Source organism: Podarcis raffonei, chromosome 17 (genome assembly GCF_027172205.1).
Source record: "Podarcis raffonei isolate rPodRaf1 chromosome 17, rPodRaf1.pri, whole genome shotgun sequence".
NCBI lineage: Eukaryota > Metazoa > Chordata > Lepidosauria > Squamata > Lacertidae > Podarcis > Podarcis raffonei.
This window is the reverse complement of record NC_070618.1, coordinates 2,655,267-2,672,955: the sequence shown is the minus strand read 5'-3', so window position 1 is coordinate 2,672,955 and position 17,689 is coordinate 2,655,267. Positions and strand designations below refer to the sequence as shown.

General features: G+C 47.6%; 1 protein-coding gene across 2 annotated transcripts in view; it reads left to right on the top strand.

Annotated features, from left to right (window-relative positions):
• Positions 1-8,802, top strand: part of WARS2 (tryptophanyl tRNA synthetase 2, mitochondrial) — a 34,573-nt gene extending 25,771 nt beyond the window's left edge. For both annotated transcript variants that reach the window (XM_053370808.1, XM_053370807.1), the window contains 4 exons: positions 6,190-6,270; positions 6,470-6,555; positions 6,873-6,991; positions 7,859-8,802. In XM_053370808.1, coding sequence (XP_053226783.1) covers positions 6,190-6,270; positions 6,470-6,555; positions 6,873-6,991; positions 7,859-8,307 — 735 coding nt within the window. In that variant the 3' untranslated portion in view covers positions 8,308-8,802. The remainder of the gene's footprint in view (positions 1-6,189; positions 6,271-6,469; positions 6,556-6,872; positions 6,992-7,858) is intronic.
• The last annotated feature ends 8,887 nt before the right edge of the window (positions 8,803-17,689 follow it).

The window sequence follows — 17,689 nt, the reverse complement described above, 5'->3', positions numbered from 1 at the left end:
TTCACTTGGCCTCTGCCAACCACTTCACGTTTTCTAGGATGAAGTGATAAACTGCTCCAGTTTGAGTTCTATATTTCGCGTGGACCAGCCGTCCACAAGTGATGCGCTGTCCTTCTACAATGTGTTTATGTTAGCATTACCTAATGCATTGTGTGTGTTCTGAGAGAGAAAGAGAGAGAGAGAGAATATGATGCAGTTGTTCCAACCATATTTGGACCTGTTGCATTTGAGATCAACATTCTGGTTAACTCTGGTGGGCTAAAATGCAATTTCACAGTTCCTCTTCAAGCTGAGAAAATATGCTTTGCCTGTTCCTTAGGGTAAAGAGATGGAGGCCTTTGTACAGTTATGAGTCAGACAATGACTGAGAATTAAGGAATGGAGGACTGGGCTTTCAAGGCAGGAGTTTATCCTCCGCCTCTCGCTTTCACTCTGTAGCAGATTTCTTGGCTCTACAATTTTGAAGTACTGGGCTGCCCTGGAGAAAATGCAAGACATTTGACTGTCTCTATGCCACTTCATAGAATCACAGAATTGTAGAGGAAACAGGGGAAGGGGTGTGTATGGGAGACACTTACTTACACTCTCTTTCTCTATAATTTTTTAATTAAATTTTATGTTTTACCATTTAAAATATTCGTTTTACATCCTTAAGATATCAATGACTTTTCTGCTTCTCTTTCCATGGTTCATTTTACATATCATAAATCCATGCATGTTTTACAAAAACTATACAGTATTTCATTATTGCATCCATCAAAACTTATTTACACTGTTGAATTTACCTTAATGCTGCCAGCGTTTTCAGCTGTACACAATTATTTCCTGTATATTCAATAAACGTTTTCCAAACTTCCTTAAACATATCTTCTTCTTGTTCTCTTATTCTATATGTTCAGTCTGCGAGTTGTGCATATTCTGTCAACTTAAGTTGCCATTCTTCCTTGGTTGGGACCTCACGCGTTTTCCATTTTGGGGCTAACAAAACACGAGCCACAGTAGTAGCATACATAAATAACCTTTTATTGACACCTGGGAATTTCAGTCTGGATTATCCCCAACAGAAAGGACTCTGGGCTTTTTTGGGGGAAAGTACTTTTAAACACTTCCCCCCCAATTCATTATGGATCATTTCCCAATACTCTTTTACAAGTCCACCACATATGGGGAGACACATGCTCTTTGTCTTCTCCATGTGCTCATGTTGAGACCCCCACTTTGCTCCTAAAGTGTATGAGAGCCCCATTTTCTTTGTCTTCCTGACTTTTCCACGCTCTCTGTTATGTCGGAAACCTGATTCATTCACATCCTCCTTGTGCTGCTGCAACAACCCCATGCTTCATTTGGCCACTTCAGAGGGTTGCCTGGAAGTGTAAGAAAGAGGATATGTCATTCTCATCAGTTCTTATCCCCCATGGATCTACGCAGCACAAATCTGTACAGAAGTAGTTGTATATTAACTTTAGTGTGGTGCTTCAAACAACCTTTCATTTTTAATAGCTTATATGCTACTTATAGGGACGCGGGTGGCGCTGTGGGTTAAACCATAGAGCCTAGGACTTGCCGATCTGAAGGTTGGCGGTTCAAATCCCCACCACGGGGTGAGCTCCCGTTGCTCGGTCCCTGCTCCTGCCAACCTAGCAGTTCAAAAGCACGTCAAAGTGCAAGTAGATAAATAGGTACCGCTCTGGTGGGAAGGTAAACAGCGTTTCCGTACACTGCTCTGGTTCGCCAGAAGTGGCTTAGTCCTGCTGGCCACGTGACCCGGAAGCTGTACACCGGCTCCCTCGGCCAATAAAGCGAGATGAGCGCCGCAACCCCAGAGTCGGTCACAACTGGACCTAATGGTCAGGGGTCCCTTTACCTTACCTTTATGCAACTTATCGGAAGGGTAAGTCTTCCAGTCAACCCCTGGCACCTCCAGATCAAAACAGTCACAGGTAGTATCCTTGGGAAAGACACCTGCTTAAGATGTTGGAGAACTTCTCCTGGTCTGAGTAAACAGCATCGGGCTAAATGGATGAAGGGCTTGATTCAGATGTCACAGATTGAGCAGGGGTCGAGTGTTGAACAAGCTGTAGATCTGTGCATGCTCATTCCCTCTTCCACTTCCTGGTTTGCCGTAAGCGTAGTTGATGGTCCAACACAAGCAAACTGGTTATCTGTCACAGGAGTGACAGATCACACAGTTCAAGGATGGAGTTAACTCTTCATTAGCAAAAGCACAACCTCCACAGACTTGGTTGAGTGTCAGGCCTAATGAGTAGAGCAGCTCATTCCCGGTGGTCTTCCTCCATGAAAATCAGTTGCCGAGACTGAATGTCACCGCCTCCTCACCACAGCTTTTTCCAAGCAATCAGAGACTGCGCCTGCGTAAAGGCAACCTCTCCTCCATCCATTTCTTGCCTCTTCTGGTTCTGGGAGACATGGGGAGGGCAGCTTGTTGCAGCTGGAGGGGAGACATCCATGACTCTTTGCCAGCCTGTCTCATCTCTGCCTCTTGGCCTCCCTCATTCCGCTCTCCTGCTTCAGCTTCTGCCTCTGATTCTGGACTGCTCTCTGCCACAGACTCTCCCCGCTCACTAAGCCCTATTACCTCTTCAGCTTCTGACACCTCCTATTCCCAGTCTTTTCCCTGTGACCACTCATCGTTCCCCACCACCACTCCCCAGGCTCTGAGCCTTCTTCCCTTCCTGGTTCCCCTGCTGGTTCCTCCCATCATTCTTCTGCGCCCAACCAGTCCATGACATTATTTAGATAAAAAGATTTAGATTTAGATAAATTTATTGTCATTGTCCATATATACACAGTATACACAACAACGAAAATCAAACACCCACCCAAAGACCGGGTTCACATACACATTTGCACGTATCTCCAACATTCTCATCCTATTCAGACATAATCTATAAAACATAACATAATCCAGAATATAACATAACCTATTTAAAGGCATAACATAACCTAAAACCTATCTCATTCCTTCCTACTTCCTGCTTGCTATTTCTTGCAACTGGCCCTAAGATCATTATTTAGTGCAATCAGAGCTCTTGGATAGAAACTATTCAGAAGGCGTGTGGTTCGTGTTTTCATTGTCCTATATCTTCTGCCCGAAGGCAACAGTTCAAAGAAGTTGTGAGCAGGATGGGTGGGATCTCTCAGGATATTGTGTGACTTCTTCAAAGTGCGAGACGTGAAGATCTCATCCAGGGTTGGTAGTTGGAGCCCAATAACATTCTGGGCAATTTTAATTATTCTCTGTAAAGCTTTTTTATCCGTTTCAGAGCTGCTCCCATACCACGATAATACACTATAGGTTAAGACACTCTCAATGGTACTGTGATAATAGGACAGAAGTAGGTGCTGAGATAGATTCAGTCCCCTGAGCATTCTCAGGAAATACAACCTCCCCTGCACCTTCCTCACAACCATATTAATATTTGCAGTCCATGAGAGGTCCTCAGAGATATAAATGCCCAGGTATTTAAAACTACCAACCCTCTCCACCTCCTCGCCATTTATGTGCAATGGTAAAAATACACTTTTCTTTCTCCTAAAGTCAATTATGAGTTCTTTGGTTTTTTTGGTGTTAAGCATAAGATTGTTTTCTTTACACCATTGAATTAACCCCTGTACTTCTTTCCTATAAGCAGTCTCATTGTTCTCACTAATGAGCCCCACCACCGTTGTATCATCCGCAAATTTGATGATTGTGTTGGACTTATACAGTGGGGTGCAATCAAATGTGTACAGGGAATAGAGAAAGGGACTTAGCACACATCCCTGAGGGGCTCCTGTGCTTAACACTAGAGTAGAAGAATAGTGAGGTCCCATTCTCACTGTCTGCGGCCTATCAGTCAGGAAATTCCTTACCCACAGACAGATCTTCTGATGTATACCCAAGTTGGTCATTTTAAGAAATAACCTGTCTGGCAGAATTGTATTGAAGGCAGAACTGTAGTCCACAAACAACAGCCTTGCGTAGGTTCCCTGTCGTTCTAGATGACTCAGTACAGTATGGACAGCGATGGAAATAGCATCATCAGTAGATCTGTTTCTTCTGTATGCAAACTGGAACGGGTCTAGAGTGGATGGAAGACCAGCCTTAATATGATCTAGCACCAATCTCTCAAAACATTTCATAACGACAGATGTTAGAGCTATTGGTCTATAGTCATTGAGAGATACCACCACTGACTGCTTGGGGACTGGCACTATAATCGATGTCTTCAGGCAGGTAGGGACAGAACCCTGCAACAGGGATAGGTTAAAAATGTCCGTAAATACCCCAGCTAATTCTGCAGCGCAGTCCCTAATAACCCGTCCCGTGATTCCATCCGGTCCAGCTGCCTTCCTAATGTTAATGCTCCGAAAGGCACGTTGTACGTCAAAGGTCTGTAATAAAAATGGTTGTCTATCAGTAGTAGTTTCTGATGATGTGCTGGTAGCCAATGCTGTAGTGACGGTAGTTCCAGTTCCCACCTCAAAGCGACTAAAAAATTGATTCAGTTGATCAGCCAGGTGCGCACTGCTACTGGCCAGTTCGTTTTTAATATTTTGCCCTGTAATTTGTCGCAGGCCTTGCCATACTCGACGAGGGTCGGAGCTTTCAAAATGTTTTTCAATCCTCCGGCAGTACATAGCTTTGGCGTTCCTAATGCCCTTTTTCAATTTGGCTCTGGCTTCTCTATACTGTTGCACATCACCAGAGTGAAAAGCAGCATTTCTTGCCTTTAGCAGAAGATACACATCCCTGTTTAGCCAGGGCTTGTTGTTAGGGAACACCCGTATTTGTTTGATGGTAGTGACAACATCAATGCAGCTTTTAACGTAGAACAGTACTGTTGAAGCGTATGTGTCCACATTATTCTCCACAAAAAGCGACCACTCGGTGCTCCGAAAGCAATCTTGAAGTTGCTCAGATGCACCTACTGGCCACACTCGTATCTCTCTAGTTGATGGTCTGATTCTGCATACGAGAGGTCTATATGATGGTATCATAAGTAAAGATATGTGGTCTGACTGCCCCAAATTGGGCAAGGGCTTGGTCTTGTATCCATGCATGATGTTACTATATACTCGGTCCAGGGTATTTCCCCCCCTAGTGGGACAATCAACATACTGGTGGAACTTAGGAAGCACAGTCCTTAAATCGGCTCGATTAAAATCACCAGCAACCACAAATGCTCCATCCGGGTAGGCCCGCTGCTGTTTGCTAATAGCAGTTAGCAGGTGGCCCATAGCTGTAGTAGTGTTTGCATCGGGAGGTATATACACCGCTGTTATTATAACAACATTAAACTCACGTGGCAAATAAAAAGGGCGGCACTTCACCACTAGGTACTCCAAGTCAGGAGAGCAATGCGTGTCCATTTGTTTGATGTCCGAGCTCCAGTTGTTATTTATATAAACGCAAATTCCTCCTCCTCTGCTCTTCCCGGATTCAGCGGTTCTATCCGCTCTAATTACTGAGCGTCCTTCTAGCTGCAGAAGTCCCTGTGGAAAGGAGGGATCCAGCCACGTCTCTAAAAGGACCATAACACAGCAGTCCCGGATACTTTTCTGCCGAGAGGTAATAAGCTCCAACTCCTCTACCTTGTTAGGCAAGGATCTCACATTTGATACAAGGAGACTTGGCAATGCAGGCTTGTGGGGATTTTTACCTAGCCTCACTCGTAATCCAGCCCTGCAACCCCTCTTCTGCTTACGCCCTCTCCGTTTTCTTTTCTTTCTGGCAAGGAGAGCAAGGGGAGTATCCCAAGAATGTGCAAGATATGGAGGCTCTCTAATAAACTCAGCTGGAATGTTATAGGTTGAGACCTCCTGGCTGCAACCTTCTCCTCTGCCGATACTTAAGAGCTCATGACGACTATAAATTTCTTGTGCCTGAGTATTTACAGTCCATAGCAGCAGTAAGTTCACAAATAAAAATAAAACACAAATCGGATACCGATTTAAAAATAAAACACAAATCGGATACCGGTCTTCGGAGTGCCGAGCCGCTGCAAGTGCTTGCGCCGCCATCTTGTAAGTTAGCCATCTTGTAAGCTGTCTTTTTTTTATCATAAAAAGACAGCTCTATATGTTCATAAACATGCTGTCTTTGTTTGAAAGTGGGGACTGCTACTGGGGCTGTGCTTTTGTGAAAACCCTTTGCACCTAATTAATTGCCTGTCTGATTTGTTTCAGGTGCCTGAGCACGCAGAGCTCGCCTGGATTCTGGGATGTCTCACAAGCCTGCCACGCCTGCAGCACTTTCCACAATGGAAGGTGAGGTTTCTGTGAGCCTTTCTTAGCTTAGTTGGCAGGTGGGCTATCCCTGTTCAGCTGTTACACAGGTGAAGCCTTTAGGCCTGCCCTTGTCATTGCCTGGCTCCTGCCGTCTTCCCTTGTACTTGTTGTAGCTGTCCTCAAATAAAAAATAAAGGTATTAAGCCTTTATGTGTCTTCTTTTTCTTCACATAAATAGGTGAAGAATGCCAGCCAAATGAATGAAGGAACAGTTGGTCTGTTCACCTATCCTGTTCTTCAAGCCGCAGATATTCTCCTTTACAAGTAAGAGTCAGAATGCACAGCTCCATAACTTATAAATGAAGGCCACTGTGATATAACCAAGGGGACCGAATAATTCAGGAGTGGGTGGCTTTTGAGCAACCTAGTTGTGGTGAGATTGTCCTTTCATTCTGTCGTGAATCAGTGGCCCTTTCTCACTGACAGGTTATCTGGTGGACGATATGATTGTAGCTAATCTGTCCTTGATAATCCATGAATTACCCGCTGCGTTTTTTTCTGACTCAGTTTGAGTGAGCAGATGTGAACGCTCTCTCTCTCTCTTCCACACAACATTTCTATTTTTCTATTTCTGTTGGAAGGTCAACCCATGTTCCTGTTGGAGAAGATCAAGTCCTGCACTTGGAGCTGACCCAGGATACGGCCCGACGCTTCAACAAAAAATACGGAGAATTCTTTCCAGTGCCCACTGCCATTCTAAGTGAGTACGGTACAAAACCTATCACAAATGACTGCCTGTTGAGTAAAGTGAATCGGCTTGGGGAGCTTTTGCAGAAGAAAGAGAAGAGTGGAGATAGCCAGGTGCCAAAGTAAAGGAATACAAAGGGAGACAGAGGCTGTCAAATGCAGCTTTTGAAAAAGTATGGCATGTGTTTCATCTTTGCTGTTCCAGTACTAGGTGTTGCCCCAACCTTTTTTCCTATCCTTTTCAGCAGTCCTCTAGAATACAGTCGTACCTCGGAAGTCAAACGGAATTTGTTCGACTTCCAAAATGTTTGGAAACCAAGGTGCGGCTTCTGATTGGCTTCAGGAAGCTCCTGCAGCTAATCGGAAGCCGTGTCGGACGTTTAGGTTCCAAAGAATGCTCACAAACCGGAACACTCACTTCTGGGTTTGTGGCATTTGGGAGCCAAAACATTCGACTTACAAGGCATCCGTCAACCAAGGTATGACTGTATTATGCATTTCACTGTGCCTGTAGCATCTTCCAGACAAGACACTCTTAAGAAAATGGGCTTTCATATGTAAAAACAGGGATGCCTAATAAAACAGTTTTCTGTAGGGAAAGAGGAGGCTGGTTGGCTTGATACTTTGTTCTAGGGGAGGCTCAGTTCTGTGAGGCTCGAACCCACGAACCTGAGCTGTTTGTATAGGTCAATAGTATTATCCCTATATTGCAGATTGGAGATGAAAGGCTGAGGCTTAGAGAGAGCAGCTTGTCTGAGGCTACCTAGTGAACCATAGCAGAGTTGAGATTAGAACCCAGGACTTCCCGATATGTCGCTTAGCCTCGTAGTCACTCTGTTGCGGAGCTCTCTTCTGTAATTGCATTTTCTCTTGATTTTAGCGGAATCAAAGAAGATCAAGTCACTCAGAGATCCCACATCCAAGATGTCCAAATCGGACCCTCAGAAGTTCGCCACGGTGAACATAACAGACAGCCCCGAGGAGATAATGCTGAAATTTCGTAAGGCTGTCACAGACTTCACCTCTGAGGTGACCTATGACCCTGCTCACCGCCCTGGGGTCTCCAACCTGGTCGCTATTCACTCTGCTATAACAGGACTCAGCACGGAGGAGGTGGTACGTCAGAGCACTGGCCTTGATACTGCTCGCTATAAGGCAGTGGTAGCAGAGGCAGTCGCTGAGAAACTTGCACCAATTAGGAGTGAATTTGTGAGGCTAAAAGAAGACAGATCTTACCTGGAGAAGGTTTTATGGACCGGAGCAGAGAAAGCCAAAGAGCTTGCAGCCCCCGTATATTCAGAAATCAAAAGGCTGGTGGGATTGCATTAACCTCAAGGAAAAGCAGCTAGTGCCTTTCATAATCTGAGTTCAGCCTTGGTTACCTTGACTCCTCTGTCTTACTAGAGGTCCTCTGTGTTTTTGGATCCATGAGTAACCAAATAATTACCTCAGGGACATTAAAGGGACCAGGCTTGGAAATTGCGAAGAGCCAAATAAGCAGACATCCGAGCTAAAGAGTGCTTTTCTCCCTGCCTCTGCCCAAAAAAAGGTTTGAGCTGAGGAAAAAAACTGAATCCTTTCTGCATGAGAAATGCAGCTTTTCTGTGGCCTGTTTGTTTTCTGGAAGGGACCTGTGCAAATTTCAGCCTTTGGTACATGCCCAGCCAAAGCCTGTATTGACTCCTCAGTAATTCTCTGAGAACCTGAACACTGTTGATCAGAGTGTCTGTGGGATCAGTGTCATCCCTAACACTGGCTCTGGCTGGTCCCTCTGGCAGTCTTAAGATGTTTTCTCACATTACATTTTCTACTCAAGTATAGCTAAAAAGGTAAAGGGACCCCTGATCATTAGGTCCAGTCGTGGCCGACTCTGGGGTTGCGGCGCTCATCTCACTTTACTGGCCGAGGGAGCCGGCGTACAGCTTCCAGGTCATGTGGCCAGCATGACTAAACTGCTTCTGGTGAACCAGAGCAGCACACGGAAACGCCGTTTACCTTCCCGCCGGAGCGGTACCTATTTATCTACTTGGACTTTGACATGCTTTGGAACTGCTAGGTGGGCAGGAGCAGGGACCGAGCAATGGGAGCTCACCCCGTCGTGGGGATTCAAACGGCCGACCTTCTGATTGGCAAGTCCTAGGCTCTCTGGTTTAACCCACAGCGCCACCCGCGTCCCATTCAAGTATAGATAGGTGGATACAAAATGCATTCCATCTCCACCTTACAAGATGCATCGATGGAGGAAATGCCATTCATCCCTATGTACACAAAATACACTCCTCCCATCCCAAAATACACTAGGAAAGGATTGGCTCCAGGCTTTGGCATGTTTGATAAGGGAAGGTTGAGGTTTCATGTGTGTGCCCTCAACGGAAATAGTGGGCACACTTTTTGTACTTCTGTATCAGTACCAAAAGGACATAAGAATGGATTTTTGCACTCCGTAAACTGCTCACCATCTGAATTCCTGCATCTTTCCAGGTTGTGTTTGCGAGTTTAGTTGAAAAGCAATTTATCCAGTGCAAGGGAGAGATGATCTAGCCTGGCAGCACAGTCACTGGCTTGTTGCTGTGTTTTCACATGTAACAAAGTTGTTCCTAAGCAGGACTGAACATGTGGACAAAAGACCATGGTCCCAGAAAAGTGTAGTGTTTACTGAGTTCACATGTGGCACCATCAACCTTGGGCCCCGTTCTCCACCCTTTGCACTCAGATCCTCACATTTAGCAGTGCCGGGTGACAATCTGGAGGACGTGTGAGCGCCCTCGAAGACCCAGAGAAAATGAGAAATGAAGTTGCCACAGCTTCTCCCTCTGTTGGTTCGTCTATCTGTCTGCTCCCATCCTACTCTAATGTAGGTGGGTAAAATGTAGAGTCCTGCTCATGACTGTAGGACAAATGGAAGCAGTAGGGGAAGGGACAGGTAGGAGAAGCTGTGGCCTCTCCGAAGAACCCAAAGCAGCAGCCACCCTTTCTCCACCAGAGGCACCTCCTCATTCAGGTGCTGGCCTGAGCAGGATGCATCTCACCCCTCTAAATGAAGGCACCTTCAAGCCTTGCTCCAGAGTCTCCAGCAGCCTGTTTTTTGTGCAGCCTTGAGATGTGGTTTTGCTTCTCCTATGAGCCGCTACCGCTGTGGGTTAAACCACAGAGCCTAGGGCTTTTGCCGATCAGAAGGTCAGCGGTTCGAATCCCCGTGACGGGTTGAGCTCCCGTTGCTTGGTCCCTGCTCCTGCCCACCTAGCAGTTCAAAAGCACGTCAAAGTGCAAGTAGATAAATAGGTACCACTCCGGCGGGAAGGTAAACGGCGTTTCCGTGCGCTGCTCTGGTTCGCCAGAAGCGGCTTAGTCATGCTGGCCACATGACCCGGAAGCTGTCTGCAGCCCTCGGCCTATAGAGCGAGATGAGCGCGCAACCCCAGAGTTGTTCACGACTGGACCTAATGGTCAGGGGTCCCTTTACCTTTACCTTATGAGCTGCTACATGCTAGGAGCCTGTAGGAAGAGTGGGCTGCTGGATGCCTTAAGGCCCCTTTTCTCAACCTAAAGGTAAAGGTACCCCTGCCCGTACGGGCCAGTCTTAACAGACTCTAGGGTTGTGTGCCCATCTCACTCAAGAGGCCGGGGGCCAGCGCTGTCCGGAGACACTTCCGGGTCACGTGGCCAGCATGACAAGCTGCATCTGGCGAGCCAGCGCAGCACACGGAAATGCCGTTTACCTTCCCGCCAGTAAGCAGTCCCTATTTATCTACTTGCACCCGGGGGTGCTTTCGAACTGCTAGGTTGGCAGGCGCTGGGACCGAGCAGCGGGAGCGCACCCCGCCGCGGGGATTCGAACCGCCGACCTTTCGATCGGCAAGCCCTAGGCGCTGAGGCTTTTACCCACAGCGCCAGCCGCGTCCTGTTGGTTTCTCAACCTGGTGCCCTCTAAATATTTGGGTGAATCAATCTCATGAGTTCAAAACAAGGCCAGTGTTGAAGGACGATGGTTATTGTACGCAGGTTGCAGAAGGAATAGGCCTAATGCCTCATGAGCAACGCACAATGTGATGCTTCCCCACTGGGCAAGAGGAGGTTAAAAGTGTTGGCTTTTGAGAGGCTGCTCTACTCTGCTCATGCCAGATTGCAACCAAGGGCTCTTCTGTGCACATAAAATCACTATGGAGGTTGTGGAGGCATCTGCCTGGCTCTCTTTGAAGCAATAAGAAAGATGGAGAAGCCAAGCTAGCTTGGTGGGAGAATAACGCACTGACGTAGAATGAATTTATTTAGAATCAGGAAGAGCAAATGCTGTATTCTCTTTAAAACTTCGGAAGAGGGTAGAGTAAAACTATGGAAATAAATAATGAATTGTTCGCAAGACTGAAAGAAACATTTATTGTTGATTTTTAAAAAAATAGCAGTGTGTAGTAATCCACAGCGCAAACTCCAGGGTAGCGGGGCTTCCACTTGTCTGAATTGCTCAGCTCGCCTCTCCTGGCTTTCCTGCAAAACTTGACAGCTGCCAAACACACTCTGCAGAGAGAAGAGTGAAGTGGTGGCTCATACGCTGTCACTGTAGCCTCCGCTTGCCCACCATAGTGCCATCCCAACACATTGGCACAGAGTACGTTGCAGTGCCAAAAGAGCGGGGGAATCTACGCTCAGAGAATCCTTCTGCACCAAGAAGAAAGAAATTCTGCAACTCTCTTTAAATCATATGACAATTAAAATTTGTCTCTTAGAGGACCCAGTTATCTAACTTTGCACAACTTTACTTCTGCTAGTCATGGCAGGGGTAGTAATAATAATAATAATTTATTATTTATACCCCGCCCATCTGGCTGGGTTTCCCCAGCCACTCTGGGAAGCTTCCAACCAAATATTAAAAACAATACAGAGTCAGAAATTAAAAACTTCCCCAAACAGGGCCGCCTTCAGTTGTCTTTTAAAAGTAAAATAGTTGTTTATTGCCTTGACATATGTTGGGAGGGTGTTCCACAGGGCAGGCGCCACTACCGAGAAGGCCCTCTGCCTCTCTTCCTGTAACCTCACTTCTCGCAGTGAAGGATCCGCCAGAAGGCCCTCAGAGCTGGACCTCAGTGTCTGGGCTGGATGATGGGGGTGGAGACGCTCCTTCAGGTATACAGGACCGAGGCCGTTTAGGGCTTTAAAGGTCAGCACCAACACTTTGAATTGTGCCCAGAAACGTACTGGGAGCCAATGAAGATCTTTCAGGACTGGTGTTATATGGTCCCAGCGGCCGCTCCCAGTCACCAGTCTAGGTGCTGCATTCTGGATTAATTGCAGTTTCTGGGTCACCTTCAAAGGTAGCCCCGCGTAGAATGCATTGCAGTAGTCCAAGCAGGAGATAACTGGAGCATGTAACTAGATCATGTAGTAAGAACACTTCAGCTCCATCACAGATGTCTGGGGATTTTATTCATTTCTGTCTTACCCCACCATCCTGTCTTTCTGGCTTCTGAGATACCAGCAGGCTCAGCACTTGCCTAACTGTCAGGCATACGTTTGAGCTAGAAAGTTATCTCCCCACGCCATTTTTTTTGTTGTTGTTGTTAATGATGGCTGAGGTTTTCTGGAATTCTGCATCCACTGTCAGGTTCTGTGTTTCCATGAAATCACAACACACTCCCTATAGCAAGAAGGCTGCTTCTCTTGGTATTCATTGTGTGGGGATGGAAGCCCTGCAGCCTCCAGCCAGTTTTGTGTTCATTTTCTGTGTGGGTAGGTAAGCTCTCTGGGGTGTAGGGGGGAGTTAGGGGAGGGGTGGTACCTCTGGTGGGGGATATGCTGTGCTCCTTCTGGGGTAGTTTGTCCACATTTGGTCTCCACCTTGCACTCAGCTCTCACCTGTGGCTCCTAGAAGCTGTCAAACGACTTTGGCTGGCCGGCTAAACCAGGTGGGACTCAAACTAAGGTTACCAGACGTCCCCGTTTCTCGGGGACAGTCCCCGGATTTGCACACCAGTCCCCACTGAAGTTGAAAAGTCTCCCCAGATTCATTGAAAAAAATCTGGTATCCTTAGCTCAAACCCTTGGTGAATGAGAGACTTCCCCTGTGTCGGACTGGGCAGAGGAGGAATGGTGAAGACCACCTCCCCAGCTTGACCCTCCCAGGGAGGAGGAAGAGCAGGACAGTTAAGATTTACAACAGGGGTTTGAGGGAGGTCACAGCTCAGGGGCAGATGAGGGGGAAAGTTGGGAAATTATGGGAGAGGAGGAGGAAGCACGAGGAGGGCGACAACTGAGGGACACAGTGTCTTTAGAAAGCATTCCAGAAACTCCGCCCCAAACCTGGCGAGCCTTGAAAGTAGGGGAGCAAAGAGATCAAAGACAGAGGGCACTTAGCAGCACCTGTAGAGAGGAGGCGATGAAGATGACAAATGAGGAAGAGGGAGAGACGGAGGGGTGGAGATTCCCTCAGGACAACGCCATCATCCAAGAGGCTGGGTTCTATAGCCTCTCTCTGTAAATACTGAATAAAAAGTGGATGGTAAGAAACTGTTCCTTGTCTTTTACGTTCCTGGGCAACCAGCCGGGAGTCGCTGGCAGCAGCCTGACACCCTGCATGCGAAGACAGGCTCTGGCAAATTGAGTAGACGAGACCCAATAATGGATCCAACAGTCAAGGTGGCAGTTTCTGCATGTACTGTAGAGGGAAGAGAAGGGCAGATAGGGCTCATCCGCCTGGGAAGGTAGCCCATCTAGGATAAGGAATACTCTGATCCTAAACCACTGCTGCATTATGGGATACCTTCAGGAGAAGAAAAGGCTAAGGAGTAAACCCTACACAAATCCAGAGTAGAGCACCTAAGACGGTTTGATGGCACCATGTACACTTCCTTCCCGCAACTCCTGCAGCTAAGCTGGTGCGAAGCACATTGTTCTGCTTTCCTTTGGACCACATCAGCCAGGCTGAAAGAGAGGCCTTGCCGTCTGGGCAGCCCAGGACCTCCAAACACACTGCCCAGGCCTGCACCTCAGGGAGGTCACTTCGGTGTTGCTAACACAGCGGTTTGACCTTCCTTGGAAGTGCACTCCATTGTCTATCTACACACGGAAGATGCCAACAACAACAAGGATAAACTGGCCCTCTGTGAGCTCCCATCTTTCCTGACCATTGACCATGCTGGTTAGGGGTTATGGGAGATGGAATCCAGTAGCCTCTCGCTGGTGTGAAACCAGGCTTTATTTCACCCAGGTCAAAGACCCATTTTGGCACACACACATGCCCTTGTGCATTTGAGTACACAGACTGAGAGCCTCAATGGCATGCCTTTGGAGGCTTCACTTGGGGCAAAACACCAGGCTAGACCCCCTCGTGGCTATGGCTCTGGCCTCTAGAGGACTGCAGCTTCCCCACCCCTGATTTACTGCCTAGCATTGTGCTGGATGTGGGTGGCGCTGTGGGTTAAACCACAGAGACTAGGACTTGCTGGTCAGAAGGTCGGCGGTTCAAATCCCCGCGACGGGGTGAGCTCCCGTTGCTCGGTCCCAGCTCCTGCCGACCTAGCAGTTCGAAAGCACGTCAAAGTTCAAGTAGATAAGTAGGTACCACTCTAGCGGGAAGGTAAATGGCATTTCCATGCGCTGCTCTGGTTTGCCAGAAGCGGCTTAGTCATGCTGGCCACATGACCCGGAAGCAGTACGCCAGCTCCCTCGGCCAGGAAAGCGAGATGAGCGCCGCAACCCCAGAGTCGGTCACGACTGGACCTAATGGTCAGGGGCCCCTTTACCTTTACCTATTGTGCTGGAATGCCTCCACTTTCAAGTACTGAAATTCTATAGGTACCAAAAAGTATTACCATAACTAGGACAGTGCTCTGGCACAGCATCCCTGTAATGATGGCTGTTGATGAAGAGATGAGAAGGGTAACTCCTCTTCTTCCCTGCCTCTGCAAAGTTACCAAAGTACAAAGGTACAGCTTCCTCAACCTTACAATATGAATTTGGCTGCAAGAAAGAGGTCTTGGTTGCAGCGCAGCTAGGGGTGAAGTGCTGCTTGAGGTGGCCACCAGGGGGCAGTATAGTCTAAAACGCGGAGCTTTCTGAAAAGTCAGCACAACACATGGGAAAATGGAGAAATCACTGACAGCTCTGGAATAATCACTCAGGTTTGGGCACCGTTTCACACATTACACAGCAACTAGCAAGGGATTGCCACTGAGCATATACTCGACGGGCTGCTGCAATACAAAATATTATATAAAGAAAATAAACCAAACCTGGCGCACCGTATAAGAGGCATATTTTCAAAGCACTTCTTGACACGTTCCATTTTGGGGTGTACACCTGGACAGCGTAATGTCTGAAGCAGCCCCTAAGCACCCAAGTCAAGTCATCAGCCCCTAAAGGCACCCTGATCTGTGCCTCTAGGTTTGTTGCATCCCCACATTTGGAGCAAGACCAATGCTGACATTTAGATTTTAATACAGAAGACGTTTTTAGAACCAGAGAAGTCAAACAGGGACATCTAGGGTAGGCATGCCCAACAGGTAGATCAGGGTGTTCCTGGTAGATCCTGGTTGATCTCTGGCCCCTCCTTACAAAAAAGCAAAAACAAAAAACCAACTTAACTTTGGCTCAACAACTCTGGCTTCCTTAAAAAAAGCTTCACAACTTTGGGTAGATCACTGCCAGTCTTATTACGACAACGAGTAGACCACTGCCAGTTTTTTTTATAGTGTGAATAGATCGCAGTCTATTGGGAGTTGGACGTCCCTGATCTAGGAGGAAGGTGGTTTGTGTCTTGGGTTCCCCCACCTTCCCTCATGATGTTGTCGTCGTCACATTCCCACTTGTTATTTGGGGTTTTCGCTATAACTAATTAAACATAACAATAGCTTCTCTAGATTAGGAACTTTCACAAAGCAGAGAGGGGCAGCAAAAGGGGAGAAATATTGTTCCTTTGGTTCCGTTGCCCCTCCCTTTATGGTTAAAGCAAAAGCAAATAAACAAAAAAATACTTGATACAAACGCAGTTCGTTTCGGGACGATATCAACTTAACAGCGAGTAAGTGAGCAGCGAAATCTTGCAAAGAAAAACCATTTGAAAGGAATACAGTTCAATGCAACATTGCATTTTTTAAATGATCCAGACCCAGGTTTGCTGGTGTCAGGTTTGGGACATCTCCCAAGAACTTTATAAGGATCCCAACAAGCAAGTCTCTCTGGACACATCTGGACACATCTGGGGACTTGGAAGACGGGAGGGAAACTGGACCCTGGAATTATTCCCCACAGATTTCAGTACATGGTATTTAATTTGAGGTGAGTGCCCAGAACCGAAGTCTCTTCTCCAATTGCATTTCTGGTTACTGGGTCTTTCTTCTTCTTCTGTCATACAGGTAGCTCAACTGTTAAAGCATGAGACCCCTTAATCTCAGGGACGTGGGTTCTAGCCCCACATCGGGAGAAAGATTCCTGCCTTGCATGGAGTTGGACTAGATGACCCTTGTGGCCTCCTCAGATAAAATATTTGAGGGCCCCCAAGTTAATGGACATTGCTATTCAGTGGGGGGGGTGTACCAGGCCATGTGATTGATTATGCAGGGCAGGGCTTACCTGTCCCCTCCCACCAATATCTTAATCATGTTGGACCCCTGGTCTGCAGTCTCATCTTCCAAACCAGAGATTGCCTCTCAACAATTCGGAGCGAGAGCTGCCGCTCTTAATGGACTTCGAAATGAAACTTTCAAGCCGCAGGACTGAGGATTGGGGACCCTAGAGCTGGACCATAAAGAAGGCTGATCGCTGAAGAATTGATGCTTTTGAATTCTGGTGCTGGAGGAGACTCTGGAGAGTCCCATGGACTGCAAGAAGATCCAACCTCTCCATTCTGAAGGAAATCAGCCCCGAGTGCTCACTGGAAGGACAGGTCCTGAAGCTGAGGCTCCAATACTTTGGCCACCTCATGAGAAGAGAAGACTCCCTGGAAAAGACCCTGATGTTGGGAAAGATGGAGGGCGCAAAGAGAAGGGGACGACAGAGGACGAGGTGGGTGGACAGTGTTCTCGAAGCTATGAACATGAGTTTGACCAAACTGCGGGAGGCATTGGAAGAGAGGAGGGCCTGGCGTGCTCTGGTCCAGGGGGTCACTAAAAGGCGGACACGACTAAACAACTAAACAACAACAACACTACGCCCACCCGGCACGTCGAGCCCATTTCTTTGTTTTTATCATACTGTCAACAATCGATTGATTGAGTGATTGATTGATTGATTGATTGATGTCCCCACCCGTCAGGGCGCAGAACTTGGAAACGGGAATAAAATAGTAGACGTGCTAGACGATGCCTCTCGAGGGCGCGCCCCCTGGCCCGTCGCTCCCCGCGTTCTCGACGTCCTTGGCTCTCTGGACTTCACCACGGAAGCGCCTCGGCTTCTGCCTCAAATCCTTGAATGCGGAGCAAAATCGAGGGAAAGCGCATTAGGGGCGCGCAGGGAAGACGAAGGCAAGCGCAAGAACCCGACGAGCTTGCTTGCCAGAAGTGAAACTGGGGTGGGGGGGGCAAGCTGCGTGTCTGCGATCCCTCACCGCAGCTGCTCTCAGCTCCCCGAGACTTTTTCTCCCCGCTGTTTTTAGCTTGCTCGGATGCAAAGCAGAAAGGAAACGCGCGCGCGCACAGAGGTCCCCCCCCTCTCTCTCCAAGGCAGGTTATTTCTTTGGAGGGCAGCCACCAAATCCATTGTCTGCAAAGGATGCTTGATG